A 24,151-nucleotide genomic window follows, 5' to 3' on the forward strand; every position below is an offset into this window, starting at 1 on the left:
TGTTGCCCCCTTCCGTCTTTCTAAAAACCTTCTGATGCTAAATATCTGAAATCGGGCAATGTTATTAACAGAAATTTAAGCTCACTCTATGGAAAACAAAAGCCAGAAGAGGGACTTGAAGCCGAGTGATGATGATGTAAACTGTAAATAAAGATGTGTTTCTTTTTTTTTTTTTTTTAAGATGTGTTGTTTTTTGTTATGGGAAAACTTGAAGCTTATGCAATAATTCAAAATTGTAAAGAATGACCATTTACACACACCCATCTTCAGCAGCTACCACCTCCCAGTCGGTGCTGTTTGGACGAGACCCCACCCCCGTTTCCTCTTCCCTCCCTCCCTCACCCCTCACCACACTGGATTATTTTTGAAGCAACCCCTAAGAATCTTATTATCTCATTACTAAATATTGTAGTCCATATCTCTTAAAGATAAGAACTGTTCTTAACAAAATCACAAAACCATTATCAATCAAAACATTAATATAAATTTCTTAATACCATCAAATACCCAATTGGTCCCCAATTTTCTCAAGAATTCTTTTTTACATTTGTTTTGTTCATCCAAACAAGCCTGACCCATGATGTTGGTTGGGGGGGTCTCTTCAATCTCTTTTGACCTACAGATCACCCGCCTGCTTTTTAGTTCTTATAATTTATGTGTTGAAGAAATAGGAGTGTTTGCCCCAAACTTCCCCCAGAATATTGATTTTGCTAACTGTATCTTCAGCATCATTTCAGACGTCGCTCCGCCCTCCGTGTCTTGTGTGCACCTCTCCTTAGCACTTAGATCATGTGTTACTCCCTCTGGTCAGCAGGAGGCACGTGATGTGTGGCTGTCTCTCCTGCAGGTGTCAGCAGTCGCTGCCCATCACTGTCCAGGTCACGGTTCCTTAGGGTTCGCAACATGTGACATCTCATTCCATCATTCCTTCCTCCCTCCGCAACTATCTGCTGACCGTGTAGATTAAGTCTTCCAGCAAACACACGATGATGCTTGATTCTTTCCCTTCACCATTTTCCAGAACGTGAGTTAGTTCATTTAGCATTCTCCAAAGGGCAGTAATGAGGGTGTGCTTGTTTTTTCAATAGCATAAGTCATGGATTTTACACACTGATGTGAGCCAGTCACTGCGGTAGTTATGCTTCCTGGTGGGGCAGTAGGAGCCTCTCCAAGTTTACTCCTGGTTCTTCCGAAGAGACCATGGTAATCTCTGATGCTTCCTTGTCTTCTCGTGTGACTAGATGTGCCGGGTTCCTTCTACCCTTCTCCTTCCAGACCTGAAATCAGCCATTTCTCCAGGGAGCCTGTGACAGCTGCTGAGTGCCCGGCGCCCCGCCCTCTATCCACCCGTGCACCCTCGAGCTGCTGGAGTGCTGGCCACTTATGCTCACAGCTGCCCCCTGTGCAAAGCACTCCCCTGGGCCACACCGAGCCTCCCCGCAATCCCTGCTCGGGAGTCCACAGCCAGTGACTAACGCCGGTGGCAACAAACGGCAGGTTTCCAGTCAAGACGAACTCTGTCCTGCAATTCATGCCCCGGAGCCAACGTGGGACCAGGGAGGGCCAAGCCCCACCCCAAGCCCGCACCCTGGCTCGCTGGCTCTGCCCCCACCCATCCTGCTCACCTTACTCCCCTCCTGACATTCTCCCTCCACAAATCACTTTCACAGCAGCGCCACTGACCCAAGATCCAAGGCTTAGTTTGTTTCTGTAAGAAATGACAAAGGGAATTATAGCCATTGTCTTGTAATAACCTACAGCTGAGTATAATCTGCAAAAATGCTGAATCACTATGCTGCACACCTGAAACTAACATAATACTGTAAGTCCACATATAAAATAGGGAAACAACAAGGTCCTACTGTACAGCACAGGGAACTGTATTCAATTCCTTTGTAATAGCCTATAATGAAAAAGAAAACGAAAAGGAATATATGTATGTATAACTGAATCACTAAGCTGTATGCTGGAAATTAACACATTGTAAATCAACTATACTTCGATGATAAAAAACATCGTAAGTCAACTATACGTCAATTTAAAAAGCTAATTTTTTTTAAAGAAATGGTATTTGGATACATAACATAGGCATCTCTACTAGACTGGTCACTGTTTCCAGTCCTGTTCAGTGGGCAGAGACAGGAAACACATTTTTTTAAAGAAAAAATTCATTATGAGCTCAAACTGACATTTCCAGTTCAATTTAGGGTTACAGGGATTTAGTTACCTAACTTCTCTGATTTCACACCTCATCTCCTCTCTCTCCCAACTGAAGATCCTGGCTCTGAACAACATCAGTGTATCTATTTGCTAAATAAAGTTAATAAATGGATTATGAAATAATACAATCTTTCGAATTGAAATACAGGTTTACAGTGTTAAAACGATGATCAATCTTGCTTATTCCAGAATATGTTTTAACTCACATTCCAATGCATTCTACAATAGCCTTTTTTTTTAAGTACAGTCAGTTATGTGTCAACTGCTGGTGTCCAGCACAATGTCCCAGTCGTGCATGTACATACATACGTTCATTTTCATATTCTTTTTCATTAAAGGTTATTACAAGATATTGAATATAGTTCCCTGTGTTCTATAGAAGAAATCTGTTTTTCCACAATAGCCCCTAGAACTTCAACTAAGACTTCACATTAAGTAGTTTCTCATTTTTAAGGATAATGATACTAACCATCATTTCACTCGTATGACACAGCGTCTTCCCTCGTGACATTCAATCACAGTCGCGCCCACACTGGCTGTATAAGGACATGTCCTCCAGTTAGTAAGTCTGTCTTTTTCTTTGCATTTGCTGCTTGTAATTATCTCTTATTTACCTTGTGCCGTTTTATGTAAAATAAAGTAAATGCGTCTTCTCTGATGTTCTTATCTTTTGAGCCCTTATTCTATGAACGTTTATTGTTGTTCTTCTGCTTGTTTCCCTGCAGTTACTGTTTAAACCCAATTTCTTTTCAATTGCAGTCAAATGCATAAAACATAAAATCTACCGTCTTAACTTTTTTAAAGTATAGTTCAGTAATATACAGCACATTCACCTTGTGGGGCAACCCATCTCCAAACTCTTAATCTCTCAAGACTGAAATGTCAGATTTACCCAACAACTCCCTGTTCCCTCCTCCCATCAGCCCCTGGTGAGACAGGAGGTGGGGGCAGTGCACCACCTTTAAAAGAACGACACGGCCTTCAAGGATACAACACGCACTGGTTAGAACCAACTAGCCCCAAGATGGCGGAGGATTCAACTTCCAGGAGACTCTGAGCCTCATTATACACTTGCTGCAATACACCAGCTGCTAAAAGACACACCCACAGGCCCCATGACAGTTCCTAGGCTGACCATGAAAGGCCCAAAGTGGGTGGATTTCATGGAAATCGTCACCTCTTCCCCCAAAGAGCTGGAATAATCCTCCCACTCATTAGCATATGAAAATACCCAGCCCATAAAAGCTAACCACACGCACACCCCGAGGCCTCCTGGCCTTCTGAGACAGCCCACACTCTGTCTATGGAGTGTGAATCTCTATGAATAAATCTTCCTTCACTCTTGAATTCCTGCCTGCCTAAAACCAAGGACCCTCACTTGGCATGGCACGTCCCGGGGACTCACCCAAGCCTGGGACACAGCCATCCTCTCACGCCTGCATTCTCCTGCAACACTGGTACCCACCATTCTACTTTCTGTCTCTACAAGTTTGCTATTCTAGGGACCTCATACACTATCGGTCCTTTTGCGACTAGCTCGTTTCACTTAGCATAATGTCCGCAAGGTCCATCCGTGTAACATGTGAGTCAGAATTTCCTCCCATTTTAAGGCTGAATGATATTCCACTGCACGTACACACCACATTTTGTTTATTTATTATTCACTGATGCACACTTGGGTTGCTGCTACCTTTTGGCTAGCACAGATAATGCCGCTGTGAACATGGGTGCCCAAATGTCTCTTCAAGACCCTGCTTCCACTCCTTTGGGGTGTATAGCCAGAAGTGAGATTGCTAGACCTTATAGTTTCTGCTTTTGATTTTTTTTTTTTTTTGAGAAACTGCCACACCATCTTCCATAGCAGCCGCACCATTTTACCTTCCCAGTAACAGTGCACAGAGTATTTAAATCTCCCTTGACCATCCGATTGACTTAGGGATCTGACCGTCGTCCACCACAGTGATGCTGAGCGACACGTGGCAGGGTCAATGCTGACAGGTCAGTGACATTCCCCAGCGTCAGAGCTGCTTCGCTACTTTGCCATTTGATAACGGAGCAGGATGTGCAGAGGCTGCGGCACGGGCTTGGTAGGAACAGACCAAAGCGGACTTGCCGATACATTGCTCCCAAGGGCGGCCAGTTCAGATCGTGCGGGCTGTGAGCACGCGCTCAAAGATAAACAGCCACTCCTTGGGAATGAGTCAGGATAGAACGCATGTGATCCCTCCAGTCTACTGGACTCTGTAGCCTTGTTCCTGAAATCTCTCACCCAGCTCCCCAAACAGACTGCAGGGCCAAGGATGCCCGCCTCCATCCAGACTTACGACCTGGGTCCGCCCCTCACTGAGACTCGGCTTTGTCAGAACGGGTTAACGATATATGCTCCACCCAACGTACAAACTGGCCGTGCAGATTAAATGAGATAATGAGCGTGAACACACTTTTTAAAATGTGACACGTTCCTGCCAAGCAGCAGTCTTCCTGAAACATCCCTGTCATCTCCAGGACTGACCTCTCCTCTCCCAAGGCGCAAACTAAATTCTCTTTGGATATGCTCAACAGTTCCATTTCGCTAGTTTGATTTTCTCAAGCCACACTCATCACCTCACAACAGAAAAAAAAAGAGAGAGAGAGAGAGAAGGGAAAAAACCCCACAACATTGTAAACCGACCATATATCAATTATATATATAAAATATAACTTTATAAATATAAAGATATATAATATGGGACATTACACTATAAAGAGAATCAGAAGGATTTTTACAACTCACCAGGATGTGGGGCCAAGTGGTGACCCACAAGTCCAGTGACCCCTATTCCTGGGCTCTCAGAAGTCTGCCTGAGATCCCTCAACAGATAAAGTACATTATTTACTGGGCATGTTTCCCCTAACAAACGAATAGCCCTAGGGAATGCCTAATCTCACAATAGCTCGGCTGGCTTGTGTCAGCCCACCTGATCAGAGTCATAAACCCCACCACCCTTTCCTGGACGACCTTATAAAACACCCCAATAACCCGCCCTCAGTGCTCACACAGGCACTCTTGCCTGCGTGGCCTGCTGTGGTCTATGTCAGGGTAACCTAATAAAGCCCTTTCCTATTTTCATTCTTTGTCTTTGGTAAGTTCTTTTCCTACCCACGACACCAGCCCACCTTGTCTTGTCCCTGACACAGGAGGGGTCCAGCAGCGACATCTGGGAGAACTGAGAGTTAGATCGAGGAGAAAAGGTCCAGAGAGATGGAATCAGCCCAGAAAAGAAACAGCTCTTTGATTCTCAAGTACAATTAACTTGCTACCAATTCAAGCCAGTAAACAAAGGGAGCTCTCATCCCTGAAAGCACTGGAGGGAAGGGGAACCAGACAAGCTCGAGGTCTCTTAACAGCTCGATTTCTCAAGACTGAGAGGAGCACAGAGCAGTGGGGCTGCTTCACCCTCTTCCAAGATGATGCAACAGGAAATCGTCTTTAGTTATAACCCACGAGATCTGGGGCCAAGATCAAGCAGTCATTCCAGGCCAAGACGGCTGTCAAATAGATTTCCCAGGGAAACTCTGAGTGTGTCCTTTAAAAGAAAGACGTTTAGAATACATGTGTGTATATATATATATGTGTGCATGATTGGGACACTGTGCTGTACACCAGAAATTGACACATTGTAAACTGATGGTACTTCAATTAATAAATAATTAAATATAAAATAAAATAAAGAGGCTTATCCCCATCTTCCCGGAGCAATTTGAAGATCATTCAGGTGAGAGGCAACGTAATAAACTAGACCATGTTTGAAGGCGCTTTCTTTTTAGGGCTTTGATCCACAGTTGTCCATGAAAACTGGGAAAGCATGCGTGGCGATCTAGAAGTTTTCTTTAAGTTTCCTTCGTTCAGAGATTAAAGAATTTAAGGTTTTTAAGACAACGAGTGAGGCTGAGTAGAAGACAGACAGAAAGATTGGTGACAGGCCCTGCTGCGTCAAAGTGCTGACTGGGAAGAGAATCGTCAGCGGGGAGATGTGCCTAATGTCCTCTGAGGAGAACGCGTGAATCCCCTCCCCGAGTTCATCTGGTCTCATGAACCGTGTGAGAAACTAAACTCTACCCGCGTGAGCAGTGTTCATTTAACACAGTCCACCTCCCCTGCATGCTCCTGTGCACCAATTATTGTACACCTACTGAGAGCAGATTCATAATAAACGAAACCTTCTGCGAGGTTCTGGAAGGGAGACTTAGCAATGTGTAGCAAAGGCCAGTAAGTTGAATGGACATAATTCCATAATAATCCTTTTGAGGCAGCTAGCAAAAGAAATCTGACTCTATTTATTCAACTAACTCTCTAGAAGTCCAAAGAGGAAGAGGAAACAAACATTTCCCCTAGAAGCGTCGCCTTTGCCAATTAATTAAGCCCAAGTAGGGTATGGGCTATAGGTCAAGCCTTCCAGAGGAAGTGACAGGTCCGGAGGTTATGCAAATAAAGCCGCCTGGGGCGAAGCGCTGCAGAAGGAAAGGGAAAGGGAGACCGCTTCACAACCGGAACCGAGCAACACCCTACTCGGTCAGCGCCATCGAGGGCACGTGTGGTCAGTCTCCTTGACGCTGCCGCAAGCTCCCAACTGCAAAGCCTGTTAACACTGATTTAAAAATATAAAAACTATGCAATGTTCCAAAATACCTGCAGCCTCTCCATGACCTCAGCTGCAATCAGAGAAGCAGAAAATTCTGCAAAGCCTGTTAACGCTGATTTAAAAATATAAAAACTATGCAATGTTCCAAAATACCTGCAGCCTCTCCATGACCTCAGCTGCAATCAGAGAAGCAGAAAATTCTGCAAAGCCTGTTAACGCTGATTTAAAAATATAAAAACTATGCAATGTTCCAAAATACCTGCAGCCTCTCCATGACCTCAGCTGCAATCAGAGAAGCAGAAAATTGTCCCAAGACTCAAACACCAAAGCCAACAACTGAAGGAAATGGAGGGTGAGGTCAAGGAAGTAGCTAAGAGCAAGGCTGGGAAGGGGCCGTCAGTGTCCTTTCCTGCAACTCTCTCCCGTCTCTACCTGACATGCCTTAGATGAACATCCTTAACTGCAAGTCAAGAGCCCTGGACTCTGCCTAAGGCATCAGTGTTTCTTTCCTTTTTTTTTTTTCTTTTTTCTTTTTTTTTTTTTGGTGTACTCAAGGGTATGTTTTCTGTCACTGAAAACAACAGATGTATTCAGAAGTGTGTACTTTATTAAACTGTATTTCCCCCACCCCACCCCCTACCTCTGGCAACCACCCATCAGCTGTCAGCATCTGTACTTCTGAGGGAGGGGCAGGAAGTTAAAGGGAACCTCAGTCCCCTTCCTGACCGCTCAGCTCTGAAGGACCCCAACTCAGCCCCCAACTCCCTTCTCCATCAGTATTCACTTCCTAGGTCACCGGACCAGGCTCATGGATTTGATAACATCCACGTACGAACAACTCCATGATATCCAGAGCCTAGGGAATCTAGCAGATACTTCAGACTTCACATCTCCAAACTGGAAGTGTGATTTCCATCTCTCAACCCAAACCCACTTCTGCGTTCAGACACCATATGTGGGAGATGCTCTAGACCAGGTGACGTGGTCCCCGGAGAAGTCAAGGTCTAGGGGAAGAACGGGAGGAAGGAAGGAATTACTGTCACTGCATGTTCATTCCATGTGTCAGCTCATCCTCACCCCCCAGTGAGGTCGCCACTGTCATCACCACTTCACAGCAGGAAGGCTGAGTCTCAAGGAGCTGAACAGCTGGGCAGAGATTACCACATAAGTTTTGTACTCTCCACGGTCCCCATCTGTCCCCTCTGAACCTGCCCATTCCTGCCCTGCTCTGTCCCCGGGATCCTGATGTCTGTCATGCACATCACCCAGCACCCCACCCCCACAACGGAAAGGACCAGCAGGAGCTGGGAGGGCAGCACAGTGACTCCTACCTCCCAGCCCCCGGGCTCCTTTCCTGACTCCCTGGGTTCTGACCAGGTTGCACTTCTCAGCCCAGTCCCGCTCCTTACCAGGACCCAGTAGGACCATGGCCTTCTGCTGCCCCTGTAGGCCAGCAGTGGTAAGAGGGAAGGTCTACTTGAAGGCTGGGGATCAACCTCAGCCCCACCCATACTTCTGGAGATAGTCCTTCTGATACGAGCAGGACTATTTCTTTATTTTTTAATAGAGATACTGGGGATTGAACCCAGGACCTTGTGCATGTTAAGCATGCCCTCTGCCACTGAGCTACACCTTCTCCGCTCTGTCTCCCCAGTTCTTGTTTGTAGGAACTAGGCTTCATTCAGCCTCCTTGAGTTCCCTGAGGTCCAAAGGGCAGATTCAAACAGTTGTTAGTCAGGGAAGGGAGGAACAGCCAAGAAACAATAGCACAGCCTTGGCGCAGGGTCCTGGTTCCTCCTCAAGGAACAGATAGAACAATATCTTTAAGTTCTTCTGCAGGAACTAAGGCCCCCAACTCCCTCCTGCCTCTCGTTTACAGCTGGGCAGAATCTTCAGAGATGGTTTTTTGAGCGGACATTAGGTCCACCAGCTTGCCAGCATTCTGGTTAAAAGCAACTTTCCTTTTTGTTACTAAGTCTGTTGCCCCCAGGATCATATCCCAGCCCCTCCCTTGACTAGAAACCAATGACCCTTACCCGTCTCAGGAGAAGAAGCCAGAACTGGTTAGAACCAATGGACCCCAAGATGGCGGAGGATCTGACGTCCAGTGGACCTTGAGCCTCATTATATGCTCACTGTAATGTATTAGGTGCTAAACAACACACCCACCAGCACCATGACAGGTGATGGTTGCCATGACAACAGCCAGAAAAGCCCACACAAGGACAGAAAAGAAGGTGATTGGCTCCATCACACCAGCAGGAGGACATGATGGCGGAAGCCTCCCATAAAAGTCCACATGGCCGAGCCAGAGGTGGAGCTGTCCTGGCTGACAGCTCCACCCTCGAGAGCCTTTCTTTTCCTTTCCCCTCCCAAGCAATAAACTGGCTGTTCACTTTGTCTCTCTGCCTCTGCTGCACGAATTCTTTCACAGCCAGCAGCAAGGACCCACCCTCTGGTGGGCTTCCTAATAATTTAGGGGTCCCTCTGTCTGCTAACACCTCCATCAGACTCTCAGCGTGCCAACTGCTTCCTGCCAGACACACAAAGCAGGAGTTGAACCCAGGTCCCCCTTACGACCGAGCCTGCCTTCTTCACTGGAGTAACTGCTACCTGTGTTGGAGACGTGCACAAAGCACGGAGGACCACAGCAAAACGCACCTCACTCTGATAAGAAGGATCGGAAAAGGCTTTTCTGAACCAGTCGCCTGATCATGAGTCTGTCAGTCCCAAGAGGTGAAACAGGCAAACAGGGAGTGAGGAGAGGCGTGAGGACTGTGTCTCATTACCCAGAGCAGTTACAGAGCCCGCTCACGAGACAGTGACGGTGCTTGAGAAACCTTCTCAGTGATGATCACTTACTTCTCCATCCTGACCCACTCGGGGAGATGAGAAGAGAGAATCAGCTCAATTCTGAGCAAGAGAACAAATGGTCTGTTCCCTCCCTTCAACAGATCCCCTGTCACTGAAGATAAACCTGACTCATTAGCATAATATACAACCCCTTGAGGATGTGCCCTGCCTGACCCTCGGGTCTCATCTACCAGCTCCCCCTCCTGTTGTCCCTCGAGCCTGCTGCTCCCCCCCACCCCATCATGCCTCTGTGTTTGCGTTCACGATCTCCTCGTCAGAGCTGCCTCCCTCCACGCCCCACCCAATAAACATCTCTTCCAGACTCATCTCAGGCATCTGCTTCTCTGCGAGTACTCCTGGCCCTGAGATGTTTCCCTAGTGCCTCATGCAGAGCCCCAGACAGCACGTCTGCAGCACAGACCGGCGCTGTGCTCACTCGTGGGCAGGTCTGTCCACCCACCCAGCTGTGAGGTCCTGGGAGCAGGTTGCCCAGTAAGTGCTTGGGCTCCGGAGGCCGGCTGCCTAGACCCACACCCTAGACTCTGCCCCCAACAACTAGGTCTACTTACACAAGTAACATACCCAAGCCTCAGTTTCGTCATCCAGAAAATGGGGATAATTAACAGCATCTATCTCCTAGGGCTGTTAAGGGACTCGTGTAGAATAATCCCTGTTTCATAGTAAGCCCTCTGTAATGGTTAGTTATTAATATGTATCTGCACATAACTTCTTTCCTGTATAAAAAAGCTGATGTCTGTTGAATGAATAAATGTTCTTACTATTACATTTTGCGCCACATAGATACCACATTCTCCTTGGCCCTTGTTTTATTAAATCATGAAGGGAAGACTCTTGTCTCTAAATAGGTGCTTAGTCCACAACTGGTGAAACGGGACCTTTTCTGTACAGGAGTTCAAGCTTCCTGCCATTCCGTTGGCCTGGTCACTGAGACATTCTCCTGGGCTCCCAGCAATCTCCACACGCATCTGCCACACATCTACCCACCAAAGGGCAGGTTGGCTTTAATAGTGTACAGAGGCGTATTATCACAGCACAGGAGGGACTCACAGGGAAACTTTTTTTCATGCTAAAGCAGCGCAAAATTACTGCAGTCATGAGAGACTTTGTAGAAGTTCTAAAATGTGAGTTTCTAAGCCCTGCATCCTTAACTGTCACAGCCCTGGCACAAAGGCCCGGTGGGAGAGCCCCAGCCAAGACAAAAGATCAGGAGGTGAGCGGGGTTGGGGACCAGCTCCCGAGTGGGCCCGGAACGGTCCAGGTAACTTCCTAGGTAAGGCAGCACCTCGGGGCACCAGGCTAAGGACAGTGTGGCCACCTGGGTGCAACATCGAGGCCACACCCTCCCTGCAAGGATTCATCAGTTTCCAGTCCCACCCCCCCACCCCGCAGCACCCGCCTCTCCAACGACTGCCCCCGGGGCTTCCTGTGAAACCACCGACCTCGCTCTCCGGAGGTCACGGCCACTTGTTAGGGACAATAAGAGGCTAACCTGATTATTTACAGTTAACCTGATGGTGTGTTAAGACGCAGAGAACGACCGCACCCTCTGGCAAGCATCTCCCACTCATAAAAGGCAGCGCTCCACTTACGGGCCTCCTGGCGGGAGCGCCTTGAACTGAGTGGTAGAAGTCGGGCTGCACGCGGCTGCTCTTCTTGAGTCTCCGCTTCCGGGCGGCGATCTCCTGCTCGCTCTGGTGGTGCAGCTCCACCGCCGGCTTCGCCTCTTCCAGCCGGGCGGCCGCGGCCGCCGCAGCGCGTCTCCGAAGGTGCCGCGGGCTGGCTCGGAAGCCCTGCGCGGGAAACACAAGCACAGAAGCGCAGGTTGGTCCCGAGCGTCCGGAGGTTCTCTGGGGCTAGTGTTAGTGCTGAAGGGCGCTCCAAAGGCACCAGCTCGGTGAGCTCATTTATGACTCCAAAGTGAGCTCAACGTGAGCAAGGCTTGTGCGTTCCGTAAAGGGTCCAGAATCATTTTCCATTCAGAGATGCTTTTAATCCAAAATGCCAGTTAAAAAAAAATTTTGGCAGAGAGGGGCAGGTATAGCTCAGTGGTACAGTGCATGTTTAGCATGCATGAGGTCCTGGGTTTAATCCCCAGTGCCTCCATTAAATCAATCAATCAATCAATCAATCAATCAATCAATCAATCAATCTAATTACCCCCCCCCCAAAATAAATACATGAATAACAAATTTTTTTAATTAAAAAAAAAAACACTGGTGGGCACATTGCTTTCCTTATGTGTGTACAAGGCAGACTAAGTATGAAGAGGGGGGTCTCCAGGTGGGCGTGAAGAGGGTCTGGGGACAGGACTGAGTATTACCCCAGGGAAAGGGCCACTCTGTCTCCCTGGGAGTGGACTCCGCAGGAAGCAAGGCAGGGGAGCAAGGCGTTGTCATAAAACACCTTCAAGTGAAGATCTACAACTAAACAGAGGGAGTGCATGGAGGGGAGGGTGTGCGTGTTGGGGTCAGGCGGGCCTGCGTCCAAATGCTGCCCTGTTCATTACAGTGCCACATTTATTAAACGTTTCTGGACACAGAAAACAAATTTATGGTTACGAGCCGGGCAAGGGAGTGGGAAGGGATAAATTGGGAGTTTAAGACATGCAGATCCTAACTACTATATATAAAATAGATATACAACAAGGTTCTTCTGTACAGCACGGGGAACTATATTCAATATCTTATAGTAACCTATAATGAAAAGGAATCTGAAAAAAATCTATGTATGTGTATGTATGACTGAAGCATTGTGCTGTACACCAGAAACTGACACAACACTGTAAACTGACTATACTTCAATAAAAGAAACACATAATACATTTAAAGATTTTTTAATTCATGATCTAATTTTTCTAACAGAAATGGGTAACACTCCACTCACAGGGTTTTTAGGTTTTAAATAAGGCAACAGATGTAAAATTCTAAAGTACAGTATCTGGCAAATAGCAGGTGCTCAATAAAACGTTGTTTTTCCTTCTCTTTTAAAGTAAGGTGAGTCTAAGTACATACTGGCTAGACAAGAAACAAGTTCAGCTGAGACATACTGTGCACCTGGGTGTGTGCAAATAGTTCTGGAAAATGATGTCTGTCCTCGTGTGGCTGACGATTTACTGCAGAACAGACTGGAATGTGCAGTGAAGGAAGAGGGGAAGGGGTGGTGGAGGGCACTCCATGGGGCAGGAGGAATCAATCCATGAAGCTGAGCTTAGTGGAGCCAGTGGCATTTGAAGTGAGTAGAATTTATGGTCCAAGGCAAGGGAAACAACATAAGGCAAGAATGAATAGGTAAATGATGTATGGATGGACAGACGGATGGATGGATGCATGGAATGTTTATGCAGCAATAAGCAATATTATTTGACGATGTGCCACGACTAGAACACAAGCCACACACGAAATCTGGTGAGAATTAGAGGGGACGAGGTGTCAAGACTACAAGGAGGGCTTCTCTGAGGTTGTAGGTCTTCTGAATTATAAAAGATGTATAAAGACTAAAGACTGCAGTAAAGGCATAAAGAACAGAGAGCATGAATTTCAGAGGGAGCAACAGGAGGAGGCGAGGCCATGTGGGGACTGAAGATCCACGTGCACAGGAAGGGTCTCGCGGAGGGACTCCGGGGAGGGCCTGCCGTCTGACCAGGGCGCCCTAGACACCAGACTGAGGACATGATGGAGAAAAAGATGGAAGTACGGGGTGACCTTCCAGTCGGAGGAACGCGGGTCTCAACAGAAATCAACAAGGAAGAAATGCAAAACTGAGGTCACACTTTGGGCACTTTCTTCTCTTCCCAAACCCCTCCTCTGTGTGCAGGCTCCGCGGGGGCCTCCCCTGCCCCAAATAGGCCCAGAACACGCCCGGCTCCCACGGAATCCAAGGGCTGCTGCAGCAGCCGTGGTGAAGAGGATGGAGGAGAGGGAGCCCGACGAGGCCCACACCGCGTTCCAGAGCAGAGTCACGCCGCACGGCTGCTTTTTACACAGCAAGCATTGCTGGTTCATTTTATTTTTTATTTTTATTTAATGGAGGTAATGGGGATCGAACCCAGAACCTCATGCATGCTAAGCACGTGCTCTACCATTGGGCCATTCCCTGCCCCCAAATGCTTTTTAAATTTGTAGGTTCCTGGACGCCCCAACACACATACACCTTCCTTAGGAATTAGACTCACTCGGGGCGGGGCCCAGAATCTGCTCTTCCATCCAGCCCGCCTGGGCGTTGTTGCCGCTCCTGAACTGTAGAGGCGCTTAGTCACCACTAGGTGGCACTGATTCCCACAGCCCCCGCTCTCCTAGCTCAGAAGCCGGTGCGCTGGCAGAATTAAGTGTATTAGATCCCATACTAGCTTCCAGTCCTAGTGGAGTGAGCTGAGCATGTTTCTTTGGTAAGAAAGCAGATTCTCCTTTGCTTATACTCTTAGGAGTAATATGCAACCGAATTTTGCTTAACTTCTATTATTATCAATAGTCCTTGGTGGCCCACAAATTCTAGAAACACAAAAACTACATAAAACTCAAAGTGACGAAAAAATTAAAACATGTTGGTACATTATGGAGAGCAATAACCCAATAAATCAACATCCCTTTATCTACTCGAGGAGAAAGTTTGCCAAGTACGCCCAAGAAGATACTCAAGCATCACTTAATAATGAAAATCAGAAACCGTTTTAAGCAGTCTTTCCTAAATTTCAGTCATTTTCATTCCACCTTCACATTTTCTTCAGATCTGAGCACATCATCCAGGTCTCTTTGATTTATCTTATATCCAAATACACTTGTACTATTTTAACATAACTTCTTATAAGCACGATAGTGTAGGACACAGACTGCCATCAGAAAAAATGTGGGTTCATATCCTGCCTCTGTTACTTCCTAGCTGTGTGATCTTAAATAGTTTCTTAACCATTTCGTCATCTGTAAAACAGAGATTAAAAATTGTACTTAATTGGGGAGAGGGGGTATAGCTCAGTGGTAAAGCACATACTTCAGCATGCACGAGGTCCTGGATTCAATCTCCAGTACCTCCACTAAAAAAAAAAAGCACATAATTTCATAGGGATGTTGAGAAGAATAAATCAATGAATGTATGTAAAGTACTTAGAAGTGTGCCTAGCAGGCAGTGATATGTAAGAGTTTACTTGTTGAATAAAAGATGTTCTTTTTAAAAATATATATGTTTACTATATTTTTTTAATTTTGGGAGGAGGAGTAAATAAGTTTTTATTTATTTGCATGGAGGTAGTGGGGATTGAACCCAAGACCTCATGCATGCTAGGCACATGCTATATACCACTGAGCTATACCCTCCCCGCCAAAAGGTGTTCTTAAAGACAAAAGTGAGTTCTTAATCAGATGTAAAAGGAAAAAGCATCCCACTGCAGGGGTGCCTCGCTGACAGATACCCGAGGTACCAGCCACCTGATTATCAGGAGAGAGTTCTTTCCCCAGAAGAGTCCCAGGCACTTGCTGTCCTGTGAGTCAAACTGTCTGGGCTCAGACCCAGCTCTCCCACTCACTAGGTGTGTGATCTTGGCCAAGTTACTCCTCCGGGCCTCACTTTCTTCATCTGCCAAATATAGATAATAACACCTCTCTCACAGAGTCCTGTGGTGTTTAAATGAGATCATCACACTAGCCTGTTAGAACAGTACACAGACGACAGTAATAGTCAACACACCATCCCCGTTACGATTACGGTTTCACTTCCACGAAGCTGCCGCAGTTCAGAGCCAGGATTACAAACACGGTAAACAGCAAGGAGTCATCACTGAGCAGTCACCTCGCTTTATTTCCCTAAACCACGGCATAGAATTATAGGTTTGTGGTTTATTACACTTGCTTTGTCCTAAGTCCTATAAAAAGTAAGCCCTGACTTTTAAAACAGAAGGCAATTTTCTTTTAAAACAGTAGGTGGCGCTCTTACAGGCGTTACTTAAGATTTGATGGTGTCAGTATAAAGTCCGTTTCTCTCTACCCATTTGATCTTGCCAGCAATGCCCTTCAACCTGTGGGTGATGGGCACTTGGGAGTCTCTTGGTAGTGGACTTCTGCCACTTTCAAGCCACCTCGTTTTATCAGCACCTCTAGGTAATAGGTAATAACTTCTCAGCTGCGGGGTGTTGATAACAGGCCAAGTCAGGGTGCTCCACGGCCCCTCTAGACCTCGCCCCTTAATAACCAGGTCCGGTCCCTGGGGACGCAAGTGGCCAGGATGCAACCGACTGCAACCAACTGCTCTCTACTTGGATGCTTGGACAATGAATGCCAACCGGGGGGCTTTAAGGACCGAAAACTACAGTAGGAGTTCATCAGCTGCTGCGCCCAAGACTTTCTGAAGCTTCCAACCACACGTCATCTTTTTTTTATCTTACTACATTTTTTGTGTGTAGGTGGTAGGTAATTAGGTTTACCTATGTATTTTATTTTTAGAGGCAGTAAGCATGCACCCTACCACTGAGCTATACCCTCCCCCTCAGACATTCAGTCTTGATTGTGATCTTTACCATTTATCTGCACTAAACTCTCTTTTGGTTTAAGTCCGAGTCCAATTCCACTGCCTGTAAACAAAACCCCTGCTGGACACTCTTTCTGTTAGATTTCAAGTGGCTATTTTCCTTGCACATTCAATATTCAGACTTAATCGGGCTGTTTGTGGAGACTGGGGATAAAAAAAAGGGGGGGATAAGGTATTAATAGCAGTGAGTTACTAAGCACTATTTAGGGGCAAAGCCTATGTGTCTACTTCACAGACAGGCAAACTGAGGCTTATAAGGATTACGTAATCTACCTAAGGCGAAAACTGGCCATTAGAAAAACTCAGGTCTCCAAACCAGTGTCCTTTCCACTTTGCTCTCAGGTAAAGAGATTACAAAGTAACGCTGCATTTCAGAGCAAATCTTCTACATATATTCACAGGCCTGGGCCCCAGGGAAGTGCCCAGGAAAGCATGTTGACTGATTAAAACAATAAATGTTGGGAAAGGTGTAGCTCAGTGGTAGAGTGCATGCTTAGCATGCACAAGGTCCTGGGTTCAATCCCCAGTACCTCCATTAAAGATAAATAAATAAATAAAAACCTAATTACCTCCCTCCCAAAAAAATGTAAAAAAAAAAAAAAGTCTACAAACATTTTCGATAAGTCAGGCAGAAATTGAAAAAGTTAACATTTTCAGGTAAGAATTTTTATTATGTAAGATCAAACTACCACCAAGTTTACTGACAAAGTATCTGAACAAATGGAAACAACGCATGAATCACTGAGCTTTTATATATTTGTGGGTTATGTCTGCCTGAGGAACTAAGCTTTACAGGGACACAAGGTACAGACTTCCCATATTCAAGTATTATGAAGCTCAAGAAACTGATGTTTATAAAGCATATAATATCCCATCTCTGGGATGCACCTTGCCAAGTAAGGGTCCTTGGCCTCACGTGGTAAAGAATTCAAGTGCAAGCTATCCTCCAGTAAAAGTAGATTAATTTAGAGAGATACATACTCCAGACAGTGCGGGCTGTCTCAGAAGGCGAGAGAGAGAGAGAGAGAGAGAGAGAGAGACAGAGACGCAGAGACAGAGAGAGACAGAGAGAGACAGAGAGACAGAGACAGAGCGAGAGAGCTTGTGTGACCATGAGGTGCGGTGTTGCTAGTTTTTATGGGCTTGGAAGCTTCATATGCTAACATTCAGGAGGATTATTCCAACTACTCTGGGGAAGGGGTGGAGATCCCCAGGAACTGGGCCACCGCCCTCACTCTGACCTTTCACGGGCAGCTTCAGAACTGTTCTGGCGCCTGTGGGTGTGTCGTTCACCAGGCTCAGACTTTATAGTGCATCTAATGATGCTCAGGGTCCGCTGGAGGGCAAACATCCTGCCACCTTGGTTCCTCCAGGTCCACTGGGGGTTGACTCCTCCCCCATCTTGGTGCTGGTGGCTGTGTCATTCCTTCAATAGTTGTGCCCTGCCCCCTTCCCTCCTGCCTTATGATGACAGCAAAAAAAAACTACTGTTAATCTTTGCAAAGTCTAAGGAATTCACTTCTGTCAGACAAGGTTTCACAGGTTAGTAATGTAACTGTGTTTCTTTCATATTGTATGATATGGTTACTAGTTCCTGGATCAGAAGCTCTGAGGAGCAGAGAAGACTTGATGTTTTGTCAACTGCAGATGAATTATGACTCAAATGCGGTTCTGTAAATCTCTTCCTGATGCCAATCATCCCCCTCGGGATATATGCCCCTCCCAGAGCCCCTGCTGCCTAGGGGAGTGTGTTTTGCACCACGCATGCCCCCACCGCCTCCTCCCATCCTGGCTACTAGGTCTTGATACATGGGCAACGTCCCTCCCGTTAGAGTTTGATGGAGAAATTGTAAGAGCTGGGGCCACTTAGCACGGAATTTGAAATCAACAAAACAAAACCAAAAAAAAAAGCAAAAACAAAAACCATTCTGTAGACCAGTGCTTCTCAAATTTTACTGTGTACACGCATAGCCTAGGATTCTTACTAAGATGCAGATGGTGGGGCCTGAGACTCTGAATTCCTTTAACAAGAGTCCAGGGAACCCCAATGTTGCTGGTCTGCAGACCAAACTTTGGGGAACCAGGATGCAGACCCTGGTACAGGCAGAGGGAGAAAAATAACGAAACCACGCACTGAGGAGAGAAAATCAGCTGACGGCGAGAGGAGTGGCAGAAGCTGATGGCGTAAACCTGAGTCGAAGTTTCACCACTTCCCTCCGCCGAGGAGGCTGTACATCCACAACCAACCACAGCTCTAATCTCTGGGGAGCCTGACCCTGTGATGAGTCTTTTTCTTAAATTCTGTCAAATGACACACAGACCCCTTACAACACGCCCTAAAATACAGCAGGTCTCTGACTCTGCACCCAAATGAGCCTGAGACACAAAACACGCCCTCCCTGGTCGGGGCGGGGGGAAAGCGCACAGGAGAGTCTGAGGTTGGAGCTAGCTGATACACCTCCTGTAAGGAGGTTAAAGTGCTTTTTCATTATAAATGTTAGATTAACCTAAGCAGGTTCATGGGGTCCACTCAGAAAATTAGCCAAATTCTCTCTCCCAGCCATCCTTCAAATCCACCAGAAGGAGTTTGTTTTCTCCCAACCCTACAGAAAATTTTGCATAGAACCTGTCGTTTGTCTGGTCGTTTTCAGATCATTAAAAAGTCCTCTCATCACTGACAGTGACAAAAAACAGGGCCATTCTGATGAGGTCATGCCACCCCCCCAAGGCTTCCTCTCGGGCAGGGTTAAAGTGATTCCAGGCTCTTCCTCCCAAGAGATACACAAGAAATAACCCATCCATCCTTCACCAAAACACACTCTGGGAGGGCAGGCTGTTCCCCATGCAGCCATGGCCACTCGCTCCCCCACCAGAGCAGCCAGCCAGCCATGGTCTCTGGTCCTTTGCAATGATCACATCAACCTGGGCACCCTGAGGACCCCAGTCAAGCTTTCCTAGGGGTCTCCTTAAACTTGTTTCTCTAAGCTTCAGAGGGCGTGGGAGGAGACTCGGTGCACTGCTGAGACATTTCTCAAACACTGAACGAAAAATACGGCCAGCCATATCAGTACACAAAGGATGCTGTGGCCATCAAGTCATCAGCCACTGCTGCCACCCCACAACAGTGAGTGGGGGGATCTCAGGATGCAGACAAACAGGCTGCCCAGCCTCTGCTGCCACCTTCAACGGTGCCCCCTGGGGGAACTCAGGATGTGAAAGAACAGGACAGTGGCCCTAGACAGCCAGGTGCACATCAAAGGGATGATCTCAATGAGCCCAGACCTTTGCACCTTCCCATACACAGAAAAGTGCCAAATTCCTTAACTTGAACTACCTGGTCTTCTTTAATTAATAGTAACCTTTTGATGTTCCGATTACCTGATCTTTCTTGTAAAAACTCCTATATATCCTGGCCCCTCCCCCACCCCTTCAGAGCAGTTCCTCAGAGCGATCTGAGAGGCTGTCATCCTGGGCTTACATCCTCAGAAATGTCCACCAGATAAAACATAACTCTCAACTTCTAGGTTGTGCATTTTATTTCAGTCGACAGCTAATAGGGTAGCCACTCGGCACATGTCACTATTTGCATTTAGATTTTAATTCATTAAAATTCAACTAAAAATTCAGTTCCTCAGACGTGTGAGCCACAGTCCAAGTGCTCAGTGCCACATGTGGCCGGTGGTTTCTGTATTGGATGATGCCGGTAAAACATTTCCATTAACACAGAAAGTTTTACTGAACAGCAATGCTCTAAGCTTCCAATGCTGGATACCCAGCCTTTACCCACAGAGCCTAAAGTGGGTGACGGGAGACTATGAATGTCAGTGCAGGTGAACTGCTGTAGACAGCCACACCACAGTCTCCTATCTCAACACAACAGAAGTCAAGGTCCCGCTCGTGGCACTGTCACCCACGATCACCAAGGGGGACGGCCACTCTGCTCCACGCGGTCATTACGGCAGCCGGCACTTTCCACCTTGTGGCTCGTTACGTGCCCAGTGTCCCCTCCCCTCTGCGAGTTTGTGGGGGAAGAGCCGGGATTGTGTGTGGATGGTTTCAACGGGCACACAGCACACACTACTTCTCACAGCTCATCCATTCGAACCCGGGTCCATGGCCATCACTGAAGGTCAAGGGAAACAAAAACGCAGTAAGGCCACATGCCCTGGAGAAGAGAAGACAGATACTGGGGGGGGGGGGGGGGGGGGCACAGTGGAAACTGCTACGGAGCTGGTCCCAAACCAAGTCCACAGCCACCCACCTCCTTTGCGAGCCCTCCTCTGCTCTCTGGCAATGTGATTCTTACCAAGTCCAACTCCAACAAAGACCCAAAGCGTGCACACGTCTTGTTACAGAGCCAAATATAATTCTGGGAAGGGGTCGGTAATTAGGTTTACTGTACTTAGTTGTTTCATTTTAAAGGAGGGGCTGGGGCTTGAACCGAGGACCTCGTGCATTCTAATCACACACTCTACCACTGAGCTGTACCCTGCCCCCACTCCCCGAGCCAAGCATAACTTGAGCCCCATCAATATAACACTTTTCCCACACTGTCCAGCCGGTGAGCCACATCCAACGCAAACTCTTTACAGGAGCACCAATAATAGTCATTTCTAGCTATGGAGCATTTCCCAAGTGCCAAATACAGTGCATGCTTTATTTCATGATTTCTGGTAGTATTCCTAGGAAGTAAATATTTTAATGCCATTTTACAGATTAAAAAAAAAAAGACATTTAGAAGTTTGCCTAAGCCTTAGCAGGTATCGGCTCTCGGATTGAAACTCTGGCAATCAGACCTGTCCTCTCCAGCCGGGTCAGCAAACTACAGCCCTCAGGCCAAGTCTGCCCCACTATCTGTTTTTGCAAAGATTAACTGGAACAGAGCCAGGTCCATTCAAGTTCCTTGCCTGTGGCTACTTCTGTCCTAGAAAGGAGCACAGTTAGGCGGCTGCCTCAGAGCTCACAAGCCCTGCAAAGTCATCGGTGGCCCATTACAATAATATCTTTGCCACCCCCTGCTCTACAAGTATCATGCCAGATACTTGAACATCCCGCTTCCATCACAGACTGAAAAGTCACTCTGACTCGGAGTTTGGGTCCGCTGTCTGCGCGGATCATCACATCCACAGGCAGGGCTGTGAGATACACAGGTTAGTCAGTCTGATTTCCTCCGGTAGCCACCGCCACCCCGCCTGTTTGTGGTTTCAAAGGCAGATTAAACAACATGTGTTACACTGTTTCACCAGACACAGAGACGACACTCTCACAGAGGCACGTGCATTACTGTCTAATAATCACCCTGCGTTTTCCCTGATGATTTTTTAAAAAATATTTGGACTGGAACTACCGAGCGAAAGATGCGCACAAAATTTATCAACCCTCAGGTTGACACAACAGGTTTCACCCCTCCTCTACTCTCCCCACCTCCTTTGATTTTTAGAGACAAAGCCATCAGTACCAAGTGACAGTGGGTTTTATGGGCAGTGGCCGCCCACTGTGGTAATAAGGCTTATTAGTCTGTTGTAAATGGCCTGTGCTGTTTTTTCTTAGATGGAATTCATCAGCCTCGTGGTTTTTGTTTTGGGGGGGGGGGTGTTTGTATTTTGATTTGGTTTTGTTTTGTTTGAACCAAAATGAACCATAAAAAAAATATAAACATGCTTGGCTTTTAAGAGACTTTTAAGTATGGAACACACATTGCATTGATATTAAAATCAAGATAAAAGTAGGACAGAACCTGGGCGGGGTAGAGCTCAGTGGTAGAGCGCAGGCTTAGTGTACACAGTGTCCTGGGTTCTATCCCCAGTACCTCCGGTAAAAAGGTAAAAAAAAAAAAAAAATGTAGGGTAGAAATTGCATCTACTTACATAAAACTATGACAAAGACATATTAGTGGATGCTGGAAGGCACAACCCAAAACCCCTACCTTCCTGAGCCAGCTACCAGGACTGCTGGCAGCCCCAGGCTTTTAGCTCATCCCCTTGCCTGAGAGCTCCCTGGGGGCAGAGCATCACGCCGCCTCCCCCAGGGCCCATGCTGGTCGGCAGAAATGCGGGTGGGGGTGGGGGAGTGTGCTTGCCTCTATTAGAAATGACTTATGCATCACAATTCAACTCCTCCTGCTGCCGGAGCCTGCATCCCTAGCTCCCTTTAAGTTCTCCCTCCCCAGGGCACCCTCCACCTGCACAGAATCTCCATCTCACAGTCTCTTCCCACCCCCCCACCCACCCCCACCCCACCCCCCGGCAGCGGACCTGCCACAAACAAGAAGTCTGATTTCTCAAACAGTGCCCTCTACAACCAATGCGCCACAAACAGCCCATGACAGCAAAGAATCAGCCATCAAGAGCTTCCAGGGGACGGCAAATCCACTGGGACAAAAAATGACAGTCACAGCCAAACACTGGGCGGTGCCCACATCAAACACAGAAGCAGCAGGCGTCTGGGAAGAGAGGGGGGCACAGACAGAGTCCTAGAGGGAAGGTGCGGACGGGGACACCGGGAAGGCTGCCTGCGAAACAGGACAGCATCAGCCTAATCAGAGCTCAGCCAGAGCGCCGGGCACAGACATGCGCAATGACAGGCTCTATAAATAGCAAAGCCGGCAGCAAATCTCAGCCCAGCCTTCATAATTGCAGACCCGGGGGTCTCAGATGATGCTGTGCACGTGAGTGCCGTCTGTCTGCAGACTGAGCCGCCCACTCACAGAGTAGCCAGGACCCTGTCTGCAAAATAAAAGCAGCACAGTTTAAAACACCAATACACCAGGGATAACATCCTTTTCAAGAAAGAAGCCAGATAATATAAAATAAGGAAGCACGTTTCATAGAGTGCTTACAACCTCCCAGCTGCTCAGACGCCAAACAGCACCCAAACAGCAAGATTACTGCCGTGTTGGACAGTCACACAGAGCAGTCGCAGGAAGGAAGACAGCACAAAGGGATGTGACTTGAAAAAGGGCTCAGGGAGGGAAAGAGGGGGAGATGGGTGAGGCCGTGCAGCCCCGAGTGTGCAGGAGAAAACGGAGGTGGGGAAGGAAAGATGGAAAACAGGAAACTGGGGGTGGGGGGGGCAGGAATCCAACACGTGCTAATTTGCAGCAAGTCACAGCAAAGTCCTAACAAGTGGACAAGTGGTCATTGTGTCTTTGCAAGGGGCCTCCTTAGTCTCTTCAATACCGGTTACAAAATCAGCATCTTTAAGAGACTAACGTCAATCTATCAGACAGCACATCAGAAACAGCTCAGGACACAGGAGAGGGCGGTGGGCTACGACCAAGAGGACAAAAGACAAGACCCAGACCAGACGGAGAAGCAAACTGAACAGCAAACACCTGTGCACAGGAAGAGAGCTGGCTAAATTCATCCTATCAACAGCATCCCCAACAAGCTAGTCTCAAGGAAGAGCTCAGTCTTAAGGTCCAACTTCATCACAGTAAGATAGTGTCTCTATGAGACATTCTGGAATTGAGGCTGATGGCTATCATGACTCAGGACAACTCAGGCACGAGACAGAGGGGGTCACACCAGTTCCGGTAGCAGGCAGGTGATGGGGAGGCCAGCCAGGCCTGCCGAGGGTCAGGAGCCTGTTCAGCAAGAGCCCGTGGGAGACTGCCAAAGCTGTGGGAGACCGCAGCCGGGGTGCAGGGGTGCCAGGGCACCGGGTGATTAGTTCAGGCAGAGCGGGACCTGGGTGGCCGTAAGGGGTAAAGGATCCACGGTCCCTGGGGTGTCCTCACCATTGCCCACTTCCCTCCCAGTCTGAGCTCTGGAACTTCCCCCAGGGTCTAGCAGCTCCTGACGCATCAGTGCCCACCTTCTACTGGTTGTTAAATCTTCTGACCATCATCCCTGCCAACGTATAAAGTTAACAAAAGCTGTTCAGGCTTTGGGGCTGGGGTTCAGGGCAGGATTTCAAGTCCC

At 47.5% G+C, this 24,151-nt stretch overlaps 1 protein-coding gene across 4 annotated transcripts in view; it reads right to left on the reverse strand.

The window, feature by feature from the left end:
* Positions 1-24,151, reverse strand: part of DST (dystonin) — a gene marked incomplete in the record, with an annotated part of 422,913 nt that overhangs the window by 366,008 nt on the left and 32,754 nt on the right. For all 4 annotated transcript variants that reach the window (XM_064476599.1, XM_064476602.1, XM_064476600.1 and 1 more), the window contains 1 exon segment: positions 11,306-11,506. In XM_064476599.1, coding sequence (XP_064332669.1) covers positions 11,306-11,506 — 201 coding nt within the window.

This window comes from Camelus dromedarius, chromosome 19, assembly GCF_036321535.1.
Source record: "Camelus dromedarius isolate mCamDro1 chromosome 19, mCamDro1.pat, whole genome shotgun sequence".
Taxonomy (NCBI): Eukaryota; Metazoa; Chordata; class Mammalia; order Artiodactyla; family Camelidae; genus Camelus; species Camelus dromedarius.